This window comes from Ptiloglossa arizonensis, chromosome 2, assembly GCF_051014685.1.
Source record: "Ptiloglossa arizonensis isolate GNS036 chromosome 2, iyPtiAriz1_principal, whole genome shotgun sequence".
NCBI lineage: Eukaryota > Metazoa > Arthropoda > Insecta > Hymenoptera > Colletidae > Ptiloglossa > Ptiloglossa arizonensis.
Window position 1 is genome coordinate 31,179,096 of NC_135049.1, and position 12,678 is coordinate 31,191,773.

General features: G+C 33.7%; 4 protein-coding genes across 15 annotated transcripts; 2 read left to right on the plus strand and 2 right to left on the minus strand.

The window, feature by feature from the left end:
• Nucleotides 1-113: 113 nt before the first annotated feature.
• LOC143154834 (iron-sulfur cluster transfer protein NUBPL-like) lies at nucleotides 114-7,830 on the plus strand. 8 transcript variants are annotated; one of them, XM_076326840.1, is made up of 5 exons: nucleotides 114-3,420; nucleotides 6,053-6,381; nucleotides 6,458-6,831; nucleotides 6,897-7,062; nucleotides 7,691-7,830. In XM_076326840.1, exons 2-5 carry the CDS (start codon nucleotides 6,098-6,100, stop codon nucleotides 7,695-7,697), a joined length of 831 nt encoding a protein of 276 aa, XP_076182955.1. In that variant the 5' UTR covers nucleotides 114-3,420; nucleotides 6,053-6,097; the 3' UTR covers nucleotides 7,698-7,830. The 8 variants fall into 8 exon arrangements, with proteins under 8 accessions (XP_076182955.1, XP_076182956.1, XP_076182957.1 ...); XM_076326841.1 differs by having other exon boundaries at nucleotides 114-685; XM_076326842.1 differs by having other exon boundaries at nucleotides 114-681.
• Nucleotides 362-7,233, minus strand: LOC143154832 (uncharacterized). 3 transcript variants are annotated; one of them, XM_076326830.1, is made up of 6 exons: nucleotides 6,861-7,233; nucleotides 5,739-6,687; nucleotides 4,645-4,715; nucleotides 4,222-4,560; nucleotides 1,235-4,109; nucleotides 362-1,161 (listed from the first exon to the last, which is right to left on the minus strand). In XM_076326830.1, the coding sequence occupies exons 3-6, from the start codon at nucleotides 4,674-4,676 to the stop codon at nucleotides 943-945; spliced, it is 3,465 nt and encodes a 1,154-aa protein (XP_076182945.1). In that variant the 5' UTR covers nucleotides 4,677-4,715; nucleotides 5,739-6,687; nucleotides 6,861-7,233; the 3' UTR covers nucleotides 362-942. The 3 variants fall into 3 exon arrangements, with proteins under 3 accessions (XP_076182945.1, XP_076182944.1, XP_076182943.1); XM_076326829.1 differs by having other exon boundaries at nucleotides 5,409-6,687; XM_076326828.1 differs by having other exon boundaries at nucleotides 4,828-6,687.
• LOC143154835 (sulfiredoxin-1-like) lies at nucleotides 7,094-8,225 on the plus strand. The gene is made up of 3 exons (XM_076326844.1): nucleotides 7,094-7,595; nucleotides 7,691-7,897; nucleotides 8,002-8,225. The coding sequence occupies exons 1-3, from the start codon at nucleotides 7,535-7,537 to the stop codon at nucleotides 8,148-8,150; spliced, it is 417 nt and encodes a 138-aa protein (XP_076182959.1). The 5' UTR covers nucleotides 7,094-7,534; the 3' UTR covers nucleotides 8,151-8,225.
• On the minus strand, nucleotides 8,152-12,613 carry Atf6 (bZIP_ATF6 domain-containing protein ATf6). 3 transcript variants are annotated; one of them, XM_076326834.1, is made up of 9 exons: nucleotides 12,131-12,613; nucleotides 11,550-11,606; nucleotides 11,409-11,465; nucleotides 11,160-11,323; nucleotides 10,870-11,083; nucleotides 10,198-10,787; nucleotides 9,953-10,107; nucleotides 9,224-9,831; nucleotides 8,152-9,142 (listed from the first exon to the last, which is right to left on the minus strand). In XM_076326834.1, the coding sequence occupies exons 1-9, from the start codon at nucleotides 12,210-12,212 to the stop codon at nucleotides 8,712-8,714; spliced, it is 2,358 nt and encodes a 785-aa protein (XP_076182949.1). In that variant the 5' UTR covers nucleotides 12,213-12,613; the 3' UTR covers nucleotides 8,152-8,711. The 3 variants fall into 3 exon arrangements, with proteins under 3 accessions (XP_076182949.1, XP_076182948.1, XP_076182946.1); XM_076326833.1 differs by having other exon boundaries at nucleotides 11,409-11,477; XM_076326831.1 differs by having other exon boundaries at nucleotides 11,409-11,606; nucleotides 12,131-12,612.
• Nucleotides 12,614-12,678: the final 65 nt, after the last annotated feature.

Here is a 12,678-nt window from a genome sequence, read left to right on the forward strand (position 1 = left end):
AATTTGTTTAATTCAATTAGTCCGAGGGTTCATTAACACATTGGTTTTTAAAACTGTTCTATTCTTTTCTTTTTTATTGCAAAATGTAGATATTTTGCATATGAACTTCAGACATTTCATGTATTTTTTTGTATTGCATTATCTATAAGCAAAAGTTGTACATAATTGTTACAAAATAAATTGATAAACAATTATGCTTGTAAATTCAGTGGTTGAAAACAGACATATGCAACAGTAAAGCTGGTTAATACGATACAAAGTGTATACTAACGATTAAAATTGCACCAACACATGTACGAATAGAATGTATGTGTACGTTTACCAACATATGTCCATGTCCAAAAATAAAACAAAAGAAAGGTGCCTTTCCGATTTTATTCATAGAATCAAAGTATCAAATCGACCGACTGACGGAAATATGTATACCTTTCACGATATAAACTTACACAGATTACACACGCTACTAACTTTAGCGATATGATCTGTGTATACATCTCTATACTACTTGTTCCTTGGCAATGAATTATTTTATCGTTGAATCCTCGATTCTTCTACATGATTCGAACTAAATTTTCAATTAGACACGCTTTAATAGATTTAAAAGGGCTATTTTGAAAAATCGATCGTGCCACACGCACTATTAGAATAACTTTATTTTCTACCGTGCGCGTAATAATTAGCGTAAGTAAGTAATACCTATGTATTTCTAGAGCGTATTTCATAACGCTTTGGACGTATGTATTATTCGTTTTACTTAAACGAATTTCTAAGCGGCTACAAAACCTCTCACTAACTGTTGCTTTGTAACAAATTTAACATTTTCGTCGAACAATCGATGATATTTATTGTGGTATGTTTTGCTAAATCCCCTTGATTAGCTGAATCCACAAATTGGATAGATCCCTTTCCAATATACTTCGACACAATCTATATTGCTTTCCTTCAGGTACCTCCTTCGCGTAACGATTTTTGCTGTTCCAGAAGCCGTTCCAAAGGAGATGGACCAGGTCCAGACCATAAAGATTGTTGACTGAGTCGGGTCTTTGTCTGATCTTGACTTGACAAATTACAAGCTGGTGAACTAGATCCCCATGTATTGTTACTGCTGAACAATGAATAGGTGTTTCCCGTACTGATCGATTGAGTCGATTTCAAGTCCACCTATGGACAAATATATAACAGTATTTGTATTATTTACGCGATACGTTAGATGTCAAAATGCAGCAATACTTACTTCTAGAGATCTAGAATGTTCGAAATTGTTTCCACCCGCAAAGTGTTTGGCATGTTGCGAATCCGATTGGTAATTAGAAGTTCTCAATGGAACTTGTGAGATCATGTTCCCGGAATTACTGGAGTCCTCCCAATTATGGTAGTTCTCTATGATGGACGTATCTTTACTATGTAATTGTGAACCTCCACTAGTCGAACCCCAGCAAGGTACTGAAAGCTGTGACTGTCGAGTGTCTTTCCACAAATTGAAATTTGTGGTTTCGTAATTATGAAAAAGTGGATAATTATCCGCTGGTTGTGATGGACTTTTCGATATGCCCACCTGATTGGGAAACGAAAATTCCAAGACATCTGAACTTTTATTGTATATGGATGACGATAATTGTTTTTGAGATATTTGACCAAAAGCATTTTGATTGAAGTCACTTTGGTTAAAATTAAACTGGAAGCTTGATGTAGTGGTAGGGCTTAATGTATTACCCGGTACATTTGGTACGTTTGGAGGCACCATAGATGCGGTTTGATGAAGCTTCTTTTGATATGTATTTAACGTCGACAAAGTAGAAGCATTTGCGATCGCCGAACTAGTTAAACTAACTTGATTATGTAAGGATATCGTACTCGGTCTAAGAGTGGTCTTTGTGAGACTTTGTGATTGTACACCCAAATTGTGATTCTGCTGAATGTCTAAATTGTGACATTGTTGTTGCATATTTATACTCTGCTGCAGACTAAGATTTCCAGCTTGCTGAGAACTAATGTTCTGCGAAGCATTCTGCAAGACATTTTGCTGGGAAGAAGATGGAAGTCCAACATTTTGATGTAATAATGAATTCTGGGGTATACTGTGAATTTGCATTCTTTGATGCAAAGGTCTGTTTTGATTCGATGTATGTTGCAAATTTATATTTTGCGACATCGATTGTTGCGGTGAATTAGTAAAATGTCCTTGAATCGGATAGCTCGACATATTTCCTACATGGTTTGTCATGTAACTTTTTGTAAATTGTGGATTTTGTACATTAAACGATGGACTTTGGTAACAAATAGTTCCCACGCATTGAGATATACCTGATATCGGAGTTAGCAGTCCAGCAGTTTGTTGTTCTTTTGTAGAAAGGTGGTTAATCTGTGTTGGTTGTGAAACAGTATGCTGTAATTTCGCTGCTTTGGTTTGGTTTTGAGCAGAAACAATCTGACTTTGTACAGTAGTCATAGCAAAAGGCATTAACGGTAACCGATTTTGTACGGTAACTAATGAACTCGTAGACGCATTAGGAACATTGCTTTGTTTCGATGCTTCTCCAACAACTGGTATATTTTTATTTCCGGCAGGTATACTTTTTGCAGGTGACGCCAAACTAGCTTTAGTCTTTTTCTCATTTTCTTCTTCCACGACTAGTGGAGACACATTTTTGAATGTGACTTGCTTTTGTTCAGTTTCAGCACGTCGCATAATAGCTTGCATCGCTATATTCTGTCTTGGTTTTCTGGTTATAGGTAGTGTGTTGCTTTCAAAATTGTTACATTCTGTATTAGAATCCTTACTTCGCTCCAATGAACCCTGAGGCTTCAATATACCTATTCTTTTATCTAAAGTAGTTTCCAACATATCGACGTCTGTGGAACCTTTACTACTGGCAGACTCCGAAAATACAGGACTAGCCGAGACGGCTGACTGTCTTTCTTTGTTTAAACTAAGTTCTTCTAGTTCTTTCATCAATTCATTACTCGGTCCACTTCCTTCGCTCATAGAACTAAATCTGTTATCACCTTTTTCCTCTCCCAATGTAATAGCGATTAATGCAGAACCATTGATTCTATATTGGGCTAAACAATGACCTAAACGAAGAATACGGAACGCACGTAATTTATTGTGAGCTTCGATATCACCTTCCAAATCAGTACTTGTAAATTTCAGACACTCAAAACTTTTCTCCAATGGTAAGAAACCTTGTAAATCACGATCCTCTGGCAGTGGTACTTTAACATACTGATCATAAGCGAAATCGACCACACAATTCTGTAAGGCGTTTAACAAGACGCAAAGACTGGGCCAGATTTGAAGTCTCGATGTAAAAGCTACTTCCTCCAAAACTGTGGGCTTCGTGTGGATCCAATCAAGGCACAGTTTTATAGAAGGCAAAGCGAAATACTCGACAATAGAATTCTTTATCGTATAGACAGGTAATAATAAAGCGGATAAACTGCCCGCTATAAGATCTAAAATGCAATCTCGAGCAATTTTTTCATCAAACGTAAATTGTTCATTTCTCAACGATTCAGTACTACCCACGACAACACTCGTCGTATGTTCCAAGGCATACAAATTAATTACAAACATTTGTACGAGCATCCAGGAGCTAAAACTTTCCGTCGCGACCAAAGCTGTCAATGTTTCTGTCAACAATTTCGCATATGTAAACGCAACCTTTAAGTCTCCAAAATTATGAATAACACCATGAAGCTTTAAGAAAACTGCTATGTACTCTTGAGAAGTTAATTTAGTTTTTCCATCGATATTTAACGACGTATCGTTTAAGGCGGAAGATAACGTTTTCGCCAAATTCGTTGTAGCCACAGGGAAAGGATGTTTCACAGCAACAGATCGTGTATAGTGAAACACTGTTCCTAACTTGTTGCCACGCGATGCTTCGAGAAGGGCTAATTGATTGTACGGTTGTCCACTGGACGGTGATAATGATACAGCGTGCCTGTAGAACAGCTCTGCTTGTTTACTTTCGTTTCTGTAACGAGCGATATCCCCTAAATGCACAAGGCAATACTGGCACGCGTAGAAACACGATGATTTATGAGGCACTGATAATTTTTCAACGGCTTTCCATGGCGGTGTACACCCATAAATGTAGCCTTTTCTAGAAAATACATCTTATATCAAATTTTCTACCTCATCAAATTACATACCCACGTTTAATTCAATATTTAGAAAAGAAAGAAAATATTTGGTAATATATTTGAACTAGTTACCTCCTGAATGGTAAATCTAAATCAAATGCGGTACAAATTTCCTGTAGCAAAGTCAAATAGAAACCACTTGCTGCTTCCAAGCACCAACTAAGCAAAGCCTGAGATTCTCCCCGCTTCGGATTCTTTCTGTCTTTCGCTTGTGATTGCAAAGTTGCTATGTAATTTTTAAATCCAAGGTTCCAAAGCTCTTGCTCAACCTTTCTATCCAGTGCATATTCCAAATCCAATATAAGAACTTGTTGATATATTTTCTGTAATTGTTGTTGACATACCCATGCATCGCTATCATTTAAAAGGTCTTTGCAACGTTGAACTTTATCCTTTAATGGCTCGGCTTTTCTAATAAATATGTAAATCAAATGAATTTCGAATGGACATTACATTTTTATTTTAATTTAAAAAGTTATTTCCTTTTTAACTTACTTTAAAGCTTGTACAGCTGCGTTTAGGCCCATATTCTGTGCACCTTGACTCGTTAATATGATACGTTTTGCCTATATAAATGCAAAATTTAATGTACATCTTATTTCATTCAATGCATACAAGAAATTGAAGTTTATAATATCCGTTGGTTTGTGAAATGTCATAACAACAAGAAATACATACATTTTTATAGACACGTGCGCTTGTCCGCGAGAAATACATATTTAAGAATCAATGCACACACACAGAAACATTATAATTTTGTCAAGTTACATAGATAGTACAATAACACAATACACTGAATTTTAATTACCGATTTTCTTCATTAAATTAGTTTGCTCACAATATACGGATTTTTCATTATTTAATATGTGGAAGATATTGAATAATAGTCCGTCTATCGATCAAATTCAGAATCGTGTCGATTAATCCAAATGATTACGTGTGTTTTTTCATATTATGAATCTTGTTTCGACTTATGCAAGAAAACTTGCTGAATAACTATATATTGACCGAAACATTTAAAGACACGACGTTTTAACAAAACAAAACTTTGATAAACGTTTCGAATAATATGATTTATTCAAAGCACGAAAGTCGATATGTGTTACAATTGAAAATCTAGGTTAACTATAGCACAACGATAATACATCTGTAACGAAGGAAGCTCACAAAGAATAAAACTGTTATCCAACTCTAGCACTGAAAGTTATATAGATTCAAAATTAAATCTGAAATATCTCAAAAACAAAAAGGGAACTTACATTCACATATTTACATTAAAAAAAAAACATAAAATGCACCACATTACTGATATGTGCTTCACAGCAATGAAAAACTGCACCGCCCTCGCGTTAAACATTCAAGTTACTTTCAACATCAAAATTTTCAATGGGTGCAAACAAAACTGATGAAAACGTACTATCAAAGTACGCATGAATGAAGTATTGAACCAAAGATTATATTACAAGAAAATTTTTTAAAATCATGTAACATGCCCTTCGGACACACGGAAGAAAACAAATCAACGGTTATGTGATTAGAAATGTCAGGTTAGAAGTGTATTGCCAGTTTCATCAAGCAGTTCTACGTACACCGCTGTCGAAGATGTTATCGTTTGTATTCGCCTCTAGTAAAATTCTCACACGTTTTCGACCTGATCATAGCAAAGCGAATAATTACCGATCGCTTTTATTAGTATGTAGACCTTTTATGTCATTTACGATATTTTCCAGCATATTCGACAAGTCGTAATGTGTTTGATCTGTTCAAACGCACGTGGAAATTGTCGATATGTACTACCACATAAGTGGTAACGTAACTCCACGTGGACATTGACACTTCCGGTGAAACACATTTATTGAATATTTGTTTGCAATTACCGATATTGTTATTTGTTCCGTTTTAGAGTCGTTCGGTTCCTCTCGATGAACGGAGACAACAGGAAATCGAAATGAAACGAAAAGAAATAATGGCGCGTGGTCTTCCAAAACAGAAGCCATTGAAAGGTGTCAAGCAAATCTTTGTTGTTGCATCTGGAAAGGGAGGTGTCGGAAAATCTACAACCGCTGTAAATTTATCAATTGCTTTAAAAATTCTTGAGCCAAAAAAGTCTGTCGGTTTACTTGATGCTGATATATTTGGACCATCCATACCTCTAATGATGAATTTACATCAATCCCCTGTAATCAACGATGCAAATCTTATAGAACCACTTGTAAATTATGGAGTAAAATGGTAAGGATATAATTCCATGTTTTGTATATAATTTTAATTATTTTTCTAGGATCATAAAATTTTTTTTCATACATAGCATGTCTATGGGCTTTTTAATCGATGATAAGTCTCCCATAATTTGGAGGGGATTAATGGTAATGAGCGCAATTGACAAATTATTATACCAAGTAGCATGGGGTCCTTTGGATTATCTCATCATAGATACTCCACCTGGAACGGGAGATACACATCTTTCTATAATTCAGAATCTTCCAGTTACTGGTGCATTATTGGTAACTACACCTCAAAAAGCTGCATTGGAAGTAACTAGAAGAGGAGCAAACATGTTTAAACAATTGAATATTCCAATTGCTGGAATTGTAGAAAACATGAGTAGTGTTATATGCCCTAAGTGCAATAATGAAATATCTCTTTACAAGAGTGGAGTGACAATGATGGCCGAAGAACTTGGTATTAATTTTATAAACATGTATACATACTAAGGTAGATTTGTAGCTCTTTGTATCTCTTTTTAGGTATACAAGTCTTACAAACAATGCCCTTATCCGAAGATATTGCAGGAAGTTGTGATGTTGGTAAACCAATTGTACTCTCTGCTCCAAATAGTATTGGTACCAATGCATATAAAAAATTAGCAGAACACATAATTTCGTTTTTAGCTGATCAACCAGTATATAAAGAGTAATATTATTTTTTTAAAATGTTTAATGATATCTTTCCAACTATAGCTTTTTATTTGTAGACAAATGGTTACTTAATTTTGTTCTTCATTTACACCTTATGTTACTTGATTCTGCAGCACGGAAATTCACAAAATGCTAAAAAATTTGTAGGAGGTATTTTCAGTCTATAACTTTCCTATAATAATTTTCATCCCCACTTTAATACGTTATCCCCTCTCTTGATGTCTCGACAAATCGTGAAGGTAAATCATTCATCGTGTTTTCCGGATGATTCATCGCGAGTATTTATATCGTGCGTAGTACTTTCTATATGCTTTATTAAGAGTATTTTATAAAAATTACGAATTAATAGATACAACACGGCTCGAAATAATATAAAAAATACTTATTGAGCGACTATAAATATTATTTTGTTTAATTTTTAAAACGCGTCTACCTGTTCAAGGATTTTGTGAATTTTTGTATTATTCATGATTTCACTTAGAATAAAGCAGTTTGTAACATATTCGGTGTCATTGCAAAAATATTTATGTAAGCATAGTTCATAGAAAAGTGTAGTGTCGTCTTACATTTTAAATAGACAGCATGATTTCTCATTGTTTTCTGATTTTATTTTATATGTCCAGATTCTAAGATGAGTAATAAGAGTCCCACTAGCATTCAATCCGATATAAATGCCGAGATTTACGATGTTCCAATGAACGTACTTATCAGACCTATTCCTCCAATTGTTGACGATAAGAAGGTTCAAAGTTTAATGAGCACACTGATGAATCCTGAGACAGAATCACTTGTACCACCTATCGATGTTCTGTGGATCAAGGGTAGCGAAGGTAGCATATTACATTTTCGATAATTTTTTATTTATATTAAAAATATATATAAGTAAATTGCATTATTTTATATTAGTATGTAATTATACTATTTTTCATTATAGGTGGCGATTATTATTATTCCTTCGGTGGTTGTCATCGATACGCAGCTCATTTGAGACTCGGAAAATCATTTATAAAAGCTAAACTAATACGATCCACAATAATGGATTTAAGATCATACCTTGGTGGTTCTACGCCCAATTTAAAATAAATACATTCATATTTTCTTTATTATCAATTTTGTATTACATCAATTCTTATTATAATAAAAAAATTCATTCTAAAATTCGTTTTTACTTAAAATCTTTTTCTGTAATAAATACAAATACGTTATATACGAAGATGTCTACTTTCAAATATCATGAATGTGTACTTACATATTTTTATTAGTGTTCTTTTAACAGATATAGGTTGCATGTAATTTTAAATGTATATCTAAACCTTTCATTATGCTCAAGTATACTTACATTCAAATTTTTCTGATACGTAGGGTCTAATACCTTTCGTATATGATATTACACTTAATGCAAATTTGTGTAATATATAGGTTTTTACCTCAAACTTTCCAAACGAGTTTTACTTACTTTGTATTCAATCCATTCATTGTGCATCGTGATTCATTTACATAATAAAGACACTATTATTTGTATACATCTTACTAATTTATCTGTATGTGCGGCGCGTGCGCATTGTATCTTATGCTACTATAATCATACTGTTATACATTATACTTTATAAAACGATAAACACTGATCAAATGCAATAGACACTTCTACTTTTGTGCCTTCTGGGATGTCACAGATCTTGTACGTGATTCTGTTTTCCTCAAGTCTCTTAACATTTCAGTTTTTACCTCTTCCAAATCAAATTCGGAAACAAATTTCTGTTTTAATATATAAGCGGTTGTCTTATTATAACTTCCAGTATTTTTATCTACATAAATATCTTTTAAGTTCCTTTCATGTAAGATTTTGTGATCAGATTCTTTAATGAAATACGGTTTATAATTCTTAGTCATATTAGCTGTTACTGCATCCGATACGTCACTGGCCCCATGAGTTTCACGCGTATGACTTCCAGACCTATTATTACTTTTCAAATGATTAGGAATGACTGATTGTTGTAAATGCAACAATTGTGTATTAGTAACTTCACAGTCTATTTGCATCATAGTTATGTGATTTGCAGGTGTTGAAAATGTTTCTGTAAAAGATATTAATTCTATGACGTGAACATTTCTATTTGTGTTTTGTACTAAATATAAATAAAGCGTTACAGTCTTACCGTTCATAGGTAAGGCAGGAAGAACCAATGACATTCTTGGTCTACCTGTACTGTTTTTACTTGAAGCCGGTAAAAGTAAATGTTCTCCGCTGAACCAAACGACATAAAACGTATCATCTCTTCTGCCTAATGCTTCAAATAAAGAAGCATGCTCTTTCAGTGTTGGTGAAAAAACTTCCACCGCGTTCGATATTGTTGAGTCCGTCGTTTTTCGATGTATTTCGGATTTACTTCTTCGAGATAAATTTATCTTTAGTTTATGTTTATCTTTAGATTTTCTTTGCATTGCAAGTGGCAATGATAATACTTCTCCCAGAAGCTTTGCATCCGACTTTGCCTTTTTCGATGTAGTCCAATTATATTGATCAGATTCTCCACCGATCCATCGTCTCAATTCGTAATCTAAACGAATCGATTCACTTTGATTGATGTGCATTGGACACATTGGCTGAGGAATCGATGTATTTTTACGAATATTCTCCTCGTCTTCTTCCGAAATTTGATCCTTAGGTGTCCAAAGTAACTTTCTACCATGTCTGACATACTGTGAGCTGACAGGGACGTCAGCGGGTAACATATTTAATCGATTACTTTGCAAAAGTATACCACTGTAACAGAGAAACTTTTATTTTTGATAGATATTCTATTAAATCAATCGAACTCCATATCACGGGCAAGAAATATTTAATTATTTTGATAATAAAATCATAAACGTTATTGAAAACTTACCTAAAACTATTGACATTTAAGGAAACCATAAAAATCATTCCCAAAAGTATAGCAACATTCTTCTTATTTGCATTGAGATTCATACCCCTAAGTTTGTTACCAGTACCCATTGTATCTTCTAATGCCGAGAGTTTCTGTTTTAAGTTTGTATTTTCCTGATACAAGCGCAATTTAATTACAATCATTTATCCTAAGATGATTAACTTAGTGCACCAATGAATATCTAATTTTATCGCAATCCTCACCATTTTTAAATGTTTGTTTTCATGCTGCAATTCACATATTTGTTTTTCCAACGAAGATACATATTCCTTTTTTTTTTTCCGCGAAAGACAAGCTGATTCTCTATTTTTAATCATTCTTTGCTGTCTTTTCAATGCTTTTATTTCGCATTCTTGTCGTCCGGAAAAATTAACTATGTCTTGAGTCTCATTTTTTATAACAATCGGAGTATAATTTGAGTTTTCTGTCTTAATTACTATTGGTCTACAACCGGATGAGTCATTTTTTACAACTATAGAAGTGCATCCAGTTGTTCCATTTTTAAGTATTAAGGATGTGTCAGCAACACTAACTGTTGGTTCCCTTCCTGATATACACACATCAGGGGTGGTATTATCCACAAGTTTTACACAATTCTCCTGTGGTATTTGAACTGTGCTTGCTTCTGCCTTTATCTGCAGTGGTGAAAACTGAACTGATGTTTGATTTTTAACATTCCCATTGGTTGGCAATAAATGAGCCGTGAAAGGATATGATGTGTAATTCTGTTTAACCTTTTGGGTAAGTGCAACAAAATTTTGTGCGCTCAAAAATATAGCATTCTGAGGCTGTTCTGGGAAATATGAAATACATAAATTCATTTTGTATAACTTAAAAATAAACAAAAAGTTGAATAAAAGATATTATTGCTTTACCATCAGTCGTCAGTTGTACATTATCCTTTGGTTGAACTCGAACACGCTTAGCTGAATTTCCTTTAGAAAGAATAAATTTTGTATGCTTTTCATCTTGAGACTTAAGAGGCATAAGCCTTATTTGTTTTGCAATAGCTGCATTCAAAATTGGTTCAGGAGATACAGGTGGGGAAACATTTTGTGGCGGTGAAATTGGTGGCGTTTCTAGAGTTGACTAAAATAAATCAACATATGAAACATTTAGATGATAGACTAACAATAATTGATCAGTATAGGCACATCAATCTTACCTTAAAATCGCACAATGGAGCAACAGAGTCTATTTCCACTTGCGATTCAGATCTACTAGATTCTGAATGACTTGATGCTGGAGATAAAGGCAGTTGTACGTAAGGACTTGAAGGTTCCAACTTAATTTCTAGATTTACATCATTAGTTGCATCTAAATCTGTCACTGCAAATGATATAAATTTCGTATGTTTATAATTTCATAATTAAATATATACTTATTAAAACCAAATAGTACATTGACCTTGTACCTGAATTCTGTTGCAAAACATTTATAGCAAAATCTTCGAAACTAGTTGCAGATTCTCCTAAAGAAACATCTTTTGTAATTTGGTTATTAAAGTCATTGTTTGTCTCTGAAGGTACTTCACTATCTAAGAAAAGCGGCATACCTAATTCAGAACTTAATGTCTGAAATAAATCATCCGAAAGAGGCGAACAGTCACCATCTGTGAAAAAATGTATTTTTTAAATTTGAGTTATAATATTCAAATATACTTAAAATTTTATTCTTGACTAATATAAAAAAAAAAAAAAAAAACAGAAGACGAAAGAAAACTGGATAAAATAGCAAATATTCATCTTTTCATAACATATCTGAAGTAAAGCTTTCAATAATCTATAATACTTTTGGAAAAAGAAAAGGGCAATAACTACAAAAAATATAATCGTATTTTGTACTATAATTAAGACAATAATGGGGGGTATACAATGACTGGTATTATAATTATGCGCTCGAAGAAATATCATTATATTTGAAGTATATAAATAAATATAATACAAAATAAATTATTGCATACGTCACTTTAATTCTAATAGTTTCAAACTTCTGCACTCTGTGCTTAATCAAAATATAACCGAGAAAGTATCATTCCAAACATTCTTTATAAAATTCAATTGTGGAAAAGGAATACGCGCAGAATAATGAGTGGAAAAAATGAAATATTTTATTTTAAAAAGAAATACGCCATACCATCGATGAGTTCAAGATCTGGAAACATCTGAATTTCAGACGCTACGACACCACTCCACTGTGGATCTTGATTTATCAACATATTTCATTAAATGCTAAATTTTCTTCTATTCAAACAGAAAGAATAATAACCTACAAAAACACTAGTAGTTAGACAAAGACATTAATAACCTTTTAATCTAAGTAAGGACGCATTTAGTCGTCTTGCCGGCATCTAACTACACAAGTAACTTGCAATCAATCCTCAACGAAAACGACTCAACTTGCAAGGACACATGTCAATTTCGATCAAATTATCACATCGCGTTTGCTACGAGGCCATACAGTAGTAACGTAACACAGCTAAATACGCATAGATTGGTAGTACACTCAGCGAAACTAGTCGTCCGGTTTGAGGGGAATACGGTAGTCAACCGTATTCTCCTCCTTCATTGCATGCATTTTAGCTTGCGCGCCAAGGAGCGAGATATGTCAGATACAGGTTAAGGTTTGATTTCATGTAAAACAAAATTTAATACATCTGTGATCAGACCATCATGACAATGCGA